General features: G+C 35.0%; 1 protein-coding gene across 2 annotated transcripts; it reads left to right on the top strand.

Annotated features, from left to right (window-relative positions):
- Positions 1-1,173: 1,173 nt before the first annotated feature.
- Positions 1,174-14,445, top strand: LOC114755507 (transcription factor IIIB 90 kDa subunit). 2 transcript variants are annotated; one of them, XM_028944396.1, is made up of 20 exons: positions 1,174-1,297; positions 1,413-1,555; positions 1,735-1,816; positions 2,025-2,100; positions 2,484-2,566; positions 2,662-2,738; positions 4,501-4,557; positions 4,671-4,783; positions 5,382-5,461; positions 5,544-5,630; positions 7,274-7,354; positions 8,389-8,550; positions 8,634-8,750; positions 9,526-9,598; positions 9,688-9,806; positions 10,964-11,044; positions 11,145-11,282; positions 11,941-12,030; positions 13,037-13,090; positions 13,774-14,445. In XM_028944396.1, the coding sequence occupies exons 2-20, from the start codon at positions 1,494-1,496 to the stop codon at positions 13,990-13,992; spliced, it is 1,851 nt and encodes a 616-aa protein (XP_028800229.1). In that variant the 5' UTR covers positions 1,174-1,297; positions 1,413-1,493; the 3' UTR covers positions 13,993-14,445. The 2 variants fall into 2 exon arrangements, with proteins under 2 accessions (XP_028800229.1, XP_028800233.1); XM_028944400.1 differs by having other exon boundaries at positions 9,691-9,806.
- Positions 14,446-14,679: the final 234 nt, after the last annotated feature.

Below are 14,679 nucleotides of genomic sequence, written 5' to 3' on the forward strand. Positions count from 1 at the left end.
TGTGAAGCAACATTGACCAAGCGTTTGATTGAGTCTGAGAACACAAACTCTGCAATCTTGACAGTATGTTCCTTACTATTTGGCATGACATGGCATTGTAATATACTGTGTTCACATTTACTGCAGTTTACAATTGGCGCCATGACATTTGTTGCTCACACTGTCCTGTTTCGTAGAATTGTTTTATTTTTGTGTTTTGAACCACTGAAAATTTAATGTGTACCTGCCTTGCATGGCGAACTTCCTTTTGTATTGATTCTCTGTCTGGGGGTCTTGAAGCTTTACTTAGAAGGTGTTTGGCAAATCAGACAAAAGTGCTTTTGGAGCCCAAACTATGGATTGAGCCCAAAATCATCCAAACACTCTTAACGTTTTCAAAAACTATGGTTTGGGCTAAAACTATAATTTCAACTTCCAAAACCATGGCCTTGTAAAAAGCAAAAACATTTCGCTTATGAGGCTCGAATTGTGGTCGCTATTATGAGTGTCAGAAGAAGGGCAATGGTATCCAGACAAGAATGACCCTATGTTGAAATCAAATTCTCTTTTTTTTTTTTTGTTTCTCCTTGCTCGTTCAATAGACGTCGTCCCTGGTGGTGCAATTTATATCCTTGGCTTGCAAGAAGAGGTGCTGGTGAGGTGTTTTTTTATTGGCAAAAATATAATTATTTTTATAAAAAACATATTTAATCTTATGTTATATAAAAATATATATACATATTAATTATTTTTTAATTACATTTTCTTATATATTATTAATTATGTTTTTAAAAATACATTATTAACAAATTTATTTCTTGAAATCAAATTATATTATAAAATTTATCTTTTATGTAATTATCATATTAACTTATACTTTTTTTAGTAATTTGCACATATAAAAAATATTTCTAATAACAACTATCCGAACACTCTCATTTTATCAGAATTACTTTTTTACAAAATTTATTTTTTATAAAATCTATTCTCCCAAAATCTATTTTTTAAAAGTTATTTTTCAAACTATAATTTGGTTTTATCAAACACTTTTTTTGGTTAGGGTTGAGTGTTAATATTAATATTTTATTATTTTTCTTCCTCTAACTGAATCCAAAGTCGCGGGCTCGCGGCCCGTGAGTCCCCCCCCCTCCCCCCCAATCTTCGATATAACGGACTGAACGCAACTCCTCGTTCGAGAACTGCCTCACCAACTGTAGATTTTCGCGCTAATTTAGCTTCATAGTTCTTCTCACTACAGTTTTCCTCAGAGATTTTTAGACTTAGTCGTCTCATTAGAACCTATCGTTTGTTCGTTAAGGTGCTCCCTCAGATAAAGAATCTTTTAATTTCTTGATTTCTTCCTTCGGTTTTGCACTGCTTGTGCTGTTGGTGCTTTTTTTCTTCATTCTAACTGCTTTTCTACGTCCTCCTAGGGATTCTATTGGCGTTGAGTTATCACTACTCTTTTTTCTCTTTTGGTGATTTGCAAGGGAGCTCAGACATAGTATTAGACAATGATATACTGTGATCACTGTCGGAAACGTGTGCACGGAATGCGACCGGATGATTCTTCATTGTGAGTGTCTTTACACTTACTGTTTCGAGGACTGATAGCTGCACAACTACACAATCTATTCGGGCATGCTGCATTTGTTACGTTTTCATTATACTTGAACATTGGGCTGGTCCTTGGAATCGGGGGGCTAAAATTAAAAAAAAAAAAAAAAACTATCTTTTTTATTTTTTTGGCCTCAGATGTTGTGAAGCATGTGGGAAGGTTTTGGAAGACATGAATTTTTCTCAAGAGCCCACTTTCATTAAAGATGCATCTGGGCAGGTATAATTTTAACCTTATTGGTCTAGTTTAGTGGTTGTTCGATGGGGATCTGGGCAGAGAACTTAAGGTTCATCATGTCTTATAAGAAGTTCAAAAGCGTCTTGTATGAGCAGTTCTTTAAATTTCCTTTCTAGCTCTCAACTTCATTAATTTTTATTGTTCCTTCGTATGTTTTCTTTGCGGCTAATCTTTCCTTGCTTTTGTGCAGAGTAAACTATCAGGTAATTATGTGAGAACAATCCAAAGCGGGTATTCGGCTTCCCGTCAAAGAACATTAGACAGAGGTATCTTGTTCATTACTTGTTCTAACCCTTTGAATATAGTAGAAGCAATCTTTCCTGAAGCTTTTGCTCTCTAATAACAATCTGGTCTTCTCATAGAGCTCACAATTTTTGTGCATATCCACCCTAGATTTGATTTAAGTATAATAGTTTATTGTGTTGTGGCATATTTGTAATTATGCCATGACAGGAAAATATGTGTTAGCAGTCTTCACGATGGCTAAGGTAATTAATGGCTGGCAGGTGGATGACAACCATAGTAAAAGCATGTACAAAGGATGAGTGTTGAGAGTGCTTACATTTCAGACAATAAAATAATCACTATTATAAGTTTAATATATTAAATTGTCTGCATGTTTGTGATCCGTTCTTCTTCGGGTTTGCAGCCTTTGATGACATAAGATACCTAAGCCAAAACCTTGGAGTGGAAGATGTCAGGTTGTCCACACAAGCATTGGCCTTTTATAAAGTATGTTTTGAATGTTGTTGAACAGGGAGTTTCTTATTTACTCATATTCACGAGAAAGGGATTTGTTCTTAACCCTGATTTTTGCCCTAGTGAAGATAGCAATTGAACGGAATTTCACAAAGGGACGAAAATCAGAGCAAGTACAGGCTGCTTGTCTCTACATTGCATTCCGGTGAGCAATCTCTCTGTGATAGGATTGCAACAAGCAACATTGACAATTTTCTAATTATATTTTTATCTTAGTTGTGAAATTAATCACATTGTTTGAATTGCATATTGCTTATTGCTTTTCAGTTAAAAATCTCATTTTGAAGCCTTGAATTATTTAGCTTGGATACTCTCAAACTTAGTGACATCCTTTTGAGTATTATGCCCTGCTGGTTGGTTAAGAATATCTTCCAAACTGTGTGGCCTTGTGGAACGTGAGTCATATTGTTGGATTTTTTGCAGACTAGGTTCTATTTTGGGATTCTATATCTATTTATAAACTTGATTTAAAGTAGCACTATGCACTTTAGACCTTGCTTTAGGTATATCTAGGGGAGGGATTTTTTCCAGGATGTGATGGCACAGGATTGAGGGATGTCTGCATAGCATGGGATATTTGGAGTAGATTGTTTGATGTTTTTGCTAGACTGACAGGCTTGTCTACAGTACATTATTCAAAGGAGTTCTTATGATCTGTTTAGGTGCTTTATTAAGAGTTTGAAAGAACATAAAGACAAGGTTCTCTTTCTAATGCCAATGTTAAGAGATCTTCAATGATGTATTTGGTTGGGGTGGAATGTGAGAAATAATGAGCATAAACTTTTTAATGGAAATTATTCTGTGATGGAGTAGTTTTATGGCATTGTCCATGGTGTTTTGAAATTGTCAATATGAATATTCAATGAAACAAATTAGTCTGAGCTTGACTAGTATTTCATTACCTCCTCAATTTTGCTGAAGGAGAATGTTACTTACACTTTGGCTTTCAAATTCTTATGTTCAATAAATATCTTCCCTCAGATTTTTAGTATATAATTTAATACTTATTGGTAGAGCTTTTTTTTAAAAAAAAAAAAAAAATTCCATTGCTTTTGGGATAAATTTTGGGGTAGGTTGCTCTGCCTTTGTGGTAGCTTTATGATATTTAATACTATCTCCGGTTCTTAATATAAGAGCTAGTTTGATTTTTAATTTGGTCCTAAATATAAGACTCCAATCCACTTTATCTCTCATATTCATCCATTTTTTTCAAAGTAGTCATTGTAGTAGTTAAACATATTAAAAGTTCAATTAAATGGTAGTTTTAGCTAATACATGATTAGCAAGGATATTTTAGGGAAGACAACACCTAATTATTAAAAATAACTAACTCAACAAATTTTCCTAATCTGCTCAAACTAGTTAACTAAGTTTTATATTAAGGACAGAAAGTAGTATTTTTTTTAATTTCTTTTTTTGATTTATTTCAGACTAAATCCACTGACTTCTTTTTTGGCCTTCTATATCTTTGCTTTCTCCAACTTCCTTTGATATGCTCTTCTATATTCATGTACCTCTCTTGCTCCCAGCCCAGTATTGTGAATTTTTACATCAGGTGTATTATGAGCCTGGTGTTATTTTAGTTTGCAACGCAATGGTGGCTATACTATTACTTTTGTAATCCCAAACTGAAAATGATTAGAACTAGGTCCTAGTGAGGGATCGTCGTTGCTTTTGATAGGTTTATCAGCAGTAACTTGGTTGCTTTTGATAGGTCTATCGGCAGTAACTTATGATGCTATAGCAATGGTTAACTTTAGTGGAAGTGTGGCATGAGCTTGATGATATGTTTTCTTCCTTTTGTTGTATCGTCTTCATCGATTAGCCAGGTCTTGTTATGACTAAATGACCTGAATCTTTCGGAAATTTTTCTTTATGTGAGCATATATATGTGTGTGTGTTTGCAGGGCAGAAGATAAGCCATACCTTCTCATTGATTTTTCAAATTATTTAAGGACAAATGTGTAAGCTTCTTTTGATGATGGCATATTGTACCACTTATTTTGGTTACTGCCTTTTCTATTTATCTTAGTTGTGTTTATGATAGTTGCCTGTTTCTGTCATTTGTGTTGCACAGCTATGTTCTAGGTGCAGTTTTTTTACAGCTTTGTAAAGTATTGAGGCTTGAAGAGCACCCAATTGTTCAAAAACCCGTTGATCCTAGTCTTTTTATTTTTAAATATACAAGGAGTAAGTATCTGTTTGTGGCTTATTTATTTATTTATTTATTTTTTGAGTGGTTCTATACTGTTTCTGGTATGTAGTCTCTTCTGCAGTTGTGAGTCTTTTGCTTCAAGTAACTTACATTCTAAATGAAAAATATACACATTTTTATATTAGATCAACACAAATGTCTGTGTATACAAGATGCGGGAGTTGCCGCTTAAGATTGTTCCTTTTACTGTTACTACAGCTATTGAAAGATAGTGTGCTGATGCCAAGTTATTTAGGGGGGAGAAATTAAGATTGAAATTTCCAATTTTGAATTGAGTATTTTTTTATTTGTGTACTGGGAAGAATGGGAAGACAGAACATATATAAACTAACTTATTTCATTCTGCCTTGAAGAATCTGTGTGGTAGATGAGAATTATCGTGTGGTTTGTTGGAATATGGTGATACACAGGGTCCAGAAAATTTGCCCTTATGTTTGCAAAATGGGTAGCATGAATGCATAGAAACAGTTATATGTTTCTAAATTAATCATTAATTAAATTTTATGATTTTTTTTCTTTATTTATATACCTGTTGTGTCACTGGGAATCATGATTGTGTTGATTTTCATGCAGATTTATTAAATCAAAGGAATATCATCGTCACTGAAACTGCACTGAGCATTATTGCAAGCATGAAACGTGATTGGATGCAGGTACCTTTATTTGATCTGGCATCTTTCTTAGATTTTAATCCTTCAGTCATGGAGATATTGCATTTCCAATGTTTAAAAACAGACAGGGAGGAAGCCTAGTGGTTTATGTGGTGCGGCATTGTATATAGCTGCGCTTGCACATGGTTTTAAATACTCAAAGTCTGACATTGTAAGTAATAATCAACTTTTCTTCCTTATTGTAATCAATTTTTGTGGACTAATATTGCACTTACTCCGTTCTTCTTACTTCTTGGAGATCTGACATTCCTTGGAATTGTGAAAGTAAGTGTTGCTCAATATATAATCTGGCAGCCTAGATAATCAATATTGAGGTCTTATGTAGGATGCGCTAAGTGTAAAATTGGATTAAAACATAAGATTGGGTCAATGATTGTAACATGATACTGCTAAAGTTTCATCATACTTCAACTATGCAGGTGCCAGGGCATTTTAATTTAACTTAACACCATCGGATGGTTTCAGATGGGATGTAATATCATGGAGAAGGGGTTTAGTTTATGTAAGTTCATGCTGTAATAGCGAAATAAATAGTTGCACTTGGGGAAGTGCTCTGCCCGCTTTTGCCTTTGCTATCTTCTTCCAATATTGATTCTCGTTGGTGTCATAAAAGAAGGAAATGGGTCCACTTGATTCACCAGAATAGGAAAGCTAGAAAATGGTTTGGAAGATCCACTTGTTCCCTCCTCTCTTTTCTTAAAGAGAAAAAATTAACTTCCTGTGAAGATTACGTGGGATTGTGCAAGCATGATCCCTCCTTTTTTTTGTTTCTTTAAATTAATTGTGGGTCATGATCACACTGGATCATGCAACATGATCCCTCTATCTTGATTGCAATCTTGAGAAAGTTCAATCCTCCACCAGATCTAGGGAGAAAATGATGTGCAAGATTTGGGATCTTACGATGTTGATTGCAATGTTGGTTACTATGCTGCAGCCACTTTGTTAAAGGCAATTTCAACTCAAAAGTATAGGTTATGGCTCTCAAACAGCTTACATGATATCTAGTGAGGCCCCTTACACAAATGTGTTATAGGCTTGGTGTTTGGACAACGCATGCCTATAAATCTTGTGCTAAAAATGAATTTTAATTTAGCAAATGGGAGGTAGCAAGGATCCAAGTCTTGACTACTAGATCAGTTGTTTTATTACCATATCACCGACCATTTCAAGTTGAAAGCTGATGTTGTTGATTAAAGGCTTGGGTAGTTTTATGTAATCTTTAACACTCTTGATGATTTCTGTCTAGTTTATTGGGAATTTCTTAGTTGCTGATAATGATGTATCCCTGGATCCTTTCCTTTCTAATTTTGACTTCATTATTGTGATTACTCTCTCTTTGCTGTCTATTCTTGGCTTTTCTTCAGTCTGGGGCTTCATTGTTTGATTTTGAGAAAACAATGTGTAATGCTTAATTTTTCATAACTTCACTCAAGAATGTTAAATCCTTTAGAGTTTACAGCTGGCTTACTGGTATATTTAGGGCCTGAGGCATCAACTACTACTTAAATTACTTTATATGTATGCAAGCCCATAAGTAAGTTGCCACTAAAGCAATTTTTTTTTGTCTTAAAAATAATTTTAGATGGTTTATGTCAGCAGTTAGGTGTGACAGCGATTTGTGTGGACTAGTTATATTTGTTGTTGGTCAATTATTTCCTCTCTCTCTCTCTCTCTCAACTTTCAGTTTAGAGGACATCAAATGTTTCAGTTGAGCCTTACGTGTAACATGCTTTTTTTTTTTTTTTTGGGAAAAAAAATCTTGTTTAATGAACCTTTTGATTTGCTATGCAGCTAAGAATTGTCCATGTGTGTGAAGCAACATTGACCAAGCGTTTGGTTGAGTTTGAGAATACAACCTCTGCAAGCTTGACCGTATGTTCCTTACTATTTGGCATGACATGGCATTGTAATATACCTTGTTTGCATTTACTGCAGTTTACAATTGGCGTCATGACATTTGTTGCCCGCACTGTCATGTTTTGTTTAATTATGTGTGTTTTGAATCACTGAAAATTTAATGTGGACCTGCCTTACATCGTGAACTTCCTTTTGTAGTGATTCTCTGTCTGGGGATCTTGAAGCTTTATTTAGTTAGGGTTGAGTGTTTGGTCTGCTTGATGAATTGCCATGGTTTTAAATAGAAGTTCTTGAGTTGTGCTCTCAAGAGTAAATTATCTGATTTGCTACACCCTTATTTTATGCTGCTCATAAAAACATGATGCTCTATATCATCTTTTGTTTCCCCTGAAGAGGGAAAATTTGAAGGGATGAAGTAAATAGAAATTTGAGAACTTCATTCCATTTTATTTATGTAATAACGTGGATGAAGCTTTCTTTTTCAAATTAACTCATGGTTATCAATTGCGTGTAGTTAGTTGTGTGTTCAATAGAGTAAATTTACGCAGCATGTCATCACCTGGATTCAGTCTTTCATATTTTCAAATGCATCTCCAAAAATGAGAACTCACGTTCTGGTGACTAAAAGTCATTGCTGCTCAAGTGTGGATCTAAACCGTGTGTTTGTGCACTTCTCTTGTTGTGTTGGACATGATCTGTTGAATGAAATTTTATTATTGCATATTTATTAACTCTATGCTTTATATCTTCTTGATATTCATAAGGTGAAGATGTTTCCTCTTTTGCGTTAAGAGTTTTTATTTGTTTGGGTGCTGTTTGAGGTATGTTTATATCATTTCTACTTATATTATGTGATGCCTATGATGAAATTTGTAGCTGTTATGTCTCTTTGGAACTTCAACTATAGCTTCTTTATTCATCCTTTGAACTGAAGATAGAAGGCTACATTTTTGTAATGATTTTTTGTTCATGGGAAAGTATCACTGACATGTTTGATTTAATAATTTATTAAAAGTGGATGTTTGTCATCAGACTTCTGTTGGTGACAGGTTGGGGAATTGAAGATGATGGCAAAAGAACGTGAAAAAATTCCTATGGAAAAACCAAATTGTGGATCAGAGGAACATGTCTCAAAGGATCTACTGTGTGAACACAAGGATAGTGGTGTCCCACACTGGGCCCATGGATTATGTGAAAGATGTTATGAGGATGTGAGTTGTTTCTGCCTTGTCTGTGCTACACTTTTTTGATCCTTAATGATCATTGTCTTTTATAGTTACATTGACTGGTGCAGTTTGTTAAACTCTCTGGTGGACTTGATGGCGGTTTGGATCCTCCTGCATTCCAGCGTGCTGAGAGGGACAGAATGACAAAATCACCTTGTGAGGAAAGTGGCAACCAATCAAGTGATGTAAGTGCATAACGAATGGTTCTTTTAGGAGTATTCATTTCTTCATCTTTTCACTTGGGGTTATTTGCGTATAAAGAAATCAGTTTTTTTGCATTGAAATTGCAACAGAACTGCCAACATAGTCCACAGGCAGTTAAGCAATCAATAGAAAGCTCCTCAAGGATCTGCTGTTTATTCCGGTAGAGACGATTTTTATCAATCTTGGAAATGATGAAAAAACCTCTCCACATGCTGTAGGATTAACATGCTGATGCCAATGTCTAAACTAGAAATGTCAATCCCATGCTTAAGGTTTTTAACGTCCCATCTGGTCCACAAGTGTTGGAGTTGTAACCTAATGCATCCAGTAAATGGGAGTTATGCGGGTCTATAACAATTAACCATTATGCTTCTGCTCTTGTCAATATGGTATCGTAATTGCCATGCCACACAATCTCAAGCCATCTGTTCCTAGAATACTCCAGAAAGACTGTTCTTACCGAAGTATGAGCGAGCAGAAATTTGTGATTTTGATTACTCCTCAAGTAAAAACAGTCTTTTCTTATAGGAGAGCAATCTGATGCCAATTGTGGTTTACTAGATCTTTCCTACTAGATGACTGTCAAGAATTATAGGAAGGCACTAATTTGAAATTTAGTGTAACTAGATTTTAAAGCTCATGCTTTGCATGGAGTTTGAGGTGGCCCAGATTATGCATTGGCTTATGAAAAGCGCTGCTTTCTAAAGATTTCATATTATATTATATATTTTGATTTTAATATATTCTTTTGGTTAGTTGGCAAAAGCATCAAATGGTATGTGTGCAGGCAGGAAAGAAGAGCTGTATGCTCCTGGGCCAGAAAGTGTTGGTGGGCGTTGCTGTTTCCTTTTTTCCTTAGCTACATCTCTGTTTTCATTTGTTCATTCCTATTCCTAATTTTTTCTAAAACATTTTCAGTAGCCGATGTTGAGCAAATGGCTACTAACGATGGCAGGAATGATGAATCACATGGAGAAGATATGAGTGCTAAAGCTCTTAGTGAATCAGAAAGTCTCTCAGATATTGATGATTTGGAGGTGCATAACCAAGCTTCATTCTTTATTATTCGTCTGCCACTTAGCTGTGATGTTAGATTTTTTTTCTATGATGTCTGGACTGATGGAATGCTTTTTCATATTTCCTTAAAAGAAAGGTGTGACTATTGAATGCCTTTTGTCTTTTTTTTTTTTTTTGGGGGTAATCTATAAACAATTTTAAGGGTTGGAAAAATGGCGGGTCAAGTTGTAGATTTCAGTCTGAAATATCTGATGTTAATGACATTTTGGTCAGAAATTCTTGGGACTATTTTCCGTGATTTGCTTATGTTCCATGCATACTTCAGGGGGAAAGCTTCTTGCTTACTTCCGTCTCTGTCTTAATTGGGTTTAGAAAAGACAAGTGGAGATGATGAAAGAAGTTTCTTTAGTTAACACGAATGAATTTGTAAAGAAAGGAAATCAAGTAATTCACCCCCTAACTCCTTTGAAGGCTTGCTGTTAATACAAAAATTTTACTTACAATTAATATATAAATCCCTTAACTTGGTCAAGGGCTCACAGTTAACGTAAGTGTTTTTGTTGACCGTTGCTACTAGAAAGAAAAGAAATCAAGAAAGAAATCCCTTAACTCTTTCGAAGGATTGCATTTAACATGTATATGAAGAAAATAACACCATTATTTCTTTTTATGAGTGAATAACGCCATGAGTTCTGAAAACTAATGTAGGCTGTTGGAAGACATAAATGAATACCTATTTTTGGTAGCATAGGAAAGTTGCATATCAACTTTGTGAACCAGTAGAGTTGCAATTATTTAGTCAAGGTGGAAAAGAATTATAGCTTAACTGGGACAGTCTGTTTAACAAAAATAGAAACTAATATCTTCTATATCTTAGAAATTGACAAGTTAGCCAGTCCCACCTAGTGGGATAAGATTTGTTGTTGTATATTTTAGAAATTGATGCAAAACTGTAGTTCTATTGTCATTATAACGGCATTTTTTTTGGGTCAAATATGATCATTGGGGCGTAGTTTCATTTTTTTGGCACTATTGAAGGAGAATATTGTTTTGCAATAACCTTAGGAGAGTGATGTGATTGACCCTTGTTTCTGAGGTCTAGATGGTGCTTTAAAACATTATTAGAGTGTTGTGTTGTCTATATCAAATTACTGACTCGTTTAATACTACTGGATAGGTTGAAGGCTACCTTCACAATGAAGAGGAGAAGCATTACAAGACGCTTATATGGAGTGAAATGAATAGGGAGTATCTGGAGGTTTATAACAAATTAGTGAATATTTTATTTTCTAACTTGTGTATTGTGGTATTAATGCCCAGTTGTATATGGTATCTTATTTAAGTCAATACTCTTTTAGGAGCAAGCAGCCAAGGAAGCAGCAGCAGCTGCTGCTAAGGCAACTTTCGAGGCAAATTTTCAAAACTGTTCCGAGGATATGCTAGCAGCGAAAGAGCTTGCTGAATCTGCTGCTGCAGCTGTGGCCAAATCCAGAAAGGTGACTGTTGAATCATTTTCTTTGTGCGGTTGTGCTTGATTGTGCTTGAGCATTGACGCTGGTGTGAGCAAAGAAAGTTACATCATCATCAAATAACTGCTTATTGGATAAAATGTGTGTGAAATCAACTATTGGATTAGAGGCTCACTTTAAACACGTCATGTTCAAAATAAGATCAAATTGAAATTGATTTGTGGTACATTAGTACATCAACCAATTAACATACAATATAAGTTTTAAAATATAGAGGGCTATTGACTAAACTTATCAATAAACAATTTGTTTGAAACTTAAGAGTGGCCAAACACATACCTATGAGCAGTTGAGGCTTAACACAAGGGCGCTGAAAAAATTATGAAAGTGGGTTGACAAAATTTGAGAACAGTCGTTACTTAGAACTGCGCCTTACTTATGTTTAACTTCTACATCCATATTTTTTAAATTTTATTTTACAAATATTTGTATTAGTTGTGGATAAATTTTTGGAACTATTGAACCCAAAGCGTGGATTGGAGACCATGTCTTCTGATATTTTTAACATTTAGATTTGTTATTCACGATCATCTTCTGAACATAAGGATAGTTTTACTTCTGTAATATTAATCATGTCAGCAGGACTTGAGTCCTATACTTTGTTGGTCTTGTAATACACATGTAGGAAAAAAAGCAGAGACGTGCCCAGGAGGCAAAAAACTCAGGTCCTGCTCAATCTGCTGCAGAGGCTACTCGGAAAATGTTGATAAATAAGGTATTTACAAACTAGTTCCTAATGTTGCCATTTTTTGTAATTTTTTTAATCATGGGAGGTTATGTTTTTCTGCTTTCCATTGATGCGATTTCTTGCCATAATTATTATTTTTTATTTTTTAATTATTGGGTCCCAACAAAAGAAAATATTGACCTCGTTTTTACTGTCTGCACTCGCTGTGTTTCCTTTGGGTTTGAGTTTTGTTACAATTTTCCCCTTGGTTTTCTAAACCTAGTAATTGTTCTCACAAGATGACAGATCTGTTGCTATTGTGATAGTTCTTATGGGCTGATGACAATTACGGCCCATGAGTTGGATTTCCGAAAAGGCCAAAAAAAAAAAGAAAAACACACGCATACATGTATATCAGGTCTAGATCAGTTTAGATGTGTGTTAGAGAGTGATTGTTCAACCAGTCAGCATCATTGAGCAAGGTTTTCAAACATGACGGTAACCGCAGTTTGGTTTGTTTATGATGTCCAGTGTTCTATTGTTACCGGTTAGTTTAGTTTGCATTCTTAAAACAAGTTTTAAGGATGAAAAAGTCAGGAAGTTTGTATGCACCAATGACATATGTCTTTGACTTTCTTCCTATTTTTTCATCTAATCACTTCCTTGCATTGCATCTACCTCTCATTGCTGTTGTCTAGAGCTATTTCATTCTTAAAGTTTAAGCTGATTAGGTGAGGTCTGTAATCTAGTGGTGAAGGGTATGCTTGCAAAAGGATTTTGGCAATTGGTTCTTTAATGGTATTTGACTTTGGATTTATGTGCGAGGCCCCTTAGCATTCAGGATTAAGGTTTGTCCTTCAATGAATGAGATAGGGATGAGGTTGCATTTCTAAGTATTATGTTTTTAAGAATTCTCTCTGATTGCTGTTCTTTTAGTTGTGCGCATTATCATGTTAATCAACTCAGCCATCAATAGATTTGGTTTATGTTAATTTCTCTGGATGGGATCTTTTGAAAACTTTTGTATAATATTATTTACATTCATCATATGCAGAGGCTCAGCTCCAAAGTCAATCTTGATCGCTTGGATAATTTATTTGACGATATTGTAAGTCTCTCCTTGAACTGTTTTTATATTTGATGCCTGTATACACTATTCACTATGCATTTTACGCGTATGCTTATCCATTTGAATTTTACAAAACAGGAGAAAGTCTTTTTTCTTTTACCTTGATGCTGCTGAAACAATCTACTTATTCCCATCTTCTCTCTCATTAGCATATCATTATTCCAAATGTGTTTCTTAAACTACTCAACTCAGACAAAAGTCAATCTTCCAAGTGTTATTGGTGTTTCGTGTCCTTTGGCTTTAATCACATCACATCACGACAATATCTGGAAGTTGCTTTGCGCCCCTGCATGATCATGATGATCTATTATTTTATCTCCTTTAGTAACTGAAACAATTATTTTAATATATTCTTTTAAAAACGAAAATTACTGACTTTTTTTTGTACAAAATATTTATTTGTTTTGACTAATGTTTTAGGATAGAACAGCATTTCATAGTCGGGTTTAGTTTACTTTTGCTCTATCTGCTCGAATGTCTCGTTTGAAACTGGTTTTGCATAGTTGTTAGTTGTGACTCCACTCTCTGATATACGCGAATAACAGTATGCAAAATCTATTGTTTCAGAAATTGTTTTAAGCTTAACCTAGATAGAAATCAAGACTCCGGAATATTCTTACTTTTCCTGTACATTTATATGTTGTTCAAACAAATAATTCTAGGAGGCCTCGGAGAACAAGAAAGTACGGTTTGAGCTGCACTCTGGTAAAGGTAGTAAACTAGAGCCTGAGCTAGAGGACAAAGACAAAGGTGATGATATGGGATCTGTTGATAAATTTGAGTATGGAGGTTATATGGGTAAGGAAAATAATTTGCAGGAAGAAAAACTGGCGGAGTATGACTGTGGAGATGATGATTATAGCTATGATGATGACGACTAAAATGTTTCCCGAAGCTCCTGCTGCTTTAATTTTCTGTGGGTTTCCAGGATCCTGATCCAACGTGGCTGGCACTGGGTGAACTCATTGTCCGAAATTTTTGGGGATGCTGTGTCTCCTTGCAATAGCGTTCCTCTTTCATTGTAGCTTCCTTGTATAGTCGTGGGGTTTTGCTATATCTTAAAATAATTTTATTCCCCTTAGTATACCCTCACATGCATGGGCAGCTTTAGGAATTTTGATTTCTCCCATCATGTACTTTCCTTTCTTCCTAGTTTGAGGGTCATGCGAGAATATATTAGTGTAAATATATACAAGTTTCAATAATATGTTATTAATTATTAGATATTCAATTCCCTTCCTTGAGCTCCTGTAACACCTCTCCCTCGTTGATCATGGGCAGATCATACACTTGTCAATTGATATCAATATAGATAATATATTCTATCACTGGCACACTATTCTCAAGTCATGAATAATGCATATTATTTGTCAAATTTTGTGCAATATAGGGAATGGGTATGTTATCTAGTAAGTGATTGGAATAGTATTGGCTAACTGCTGATAGTCGGCCACGCCTGCAAAAGATGCATTTGCCCCTTCATTACAAACTTGTGAATTAAGCACGTACATTTTTCCGTCTTACAAAAAGTATGGTGTTCTTCTATGAATTTATCTTTGATGTTGGCC

Source organism: Neltuma alba, unplaced genomic scaffold (genome assembly GCF_004799145.2).
Source record: "Neltuma alba isolate B1F8T4 unplaced genomic scaffold, ASM479914v2 tig00001330_pilon, whole genome shotgun sequence".
Taxonomy (NCBI): Eukaryota; Viridiplantae; Streptophyta; class Magnoliopsida; order Fabales; family Fabaceae; genus Neltuma; species Neltuma alba.

Bases quoted from the DNA above. Each gene is read 5' to 3' on its own strand.
- LOC114755507 (XM_028944396.1), top strand. From the start codon at position 1,494: ATGATATACTGTGATCACTGTCGGAAACGTGTGCACGGAATGCGACCG. The intron at 4,784-5,381 runs GTAAGTATCTGT...ATTTTCATGCAG, and splicing joins TATTTTTAAATATACAAGGA to ATTTATTAAATCAAAGGAAT. The intron at 8,751-9,525 runs GTAAGTGCATAA...TCTTTTGGTTAG, and splicing joins GTGGCAACCAATCAAGTGAT to TTGGCAAAAGCATCAAATGG.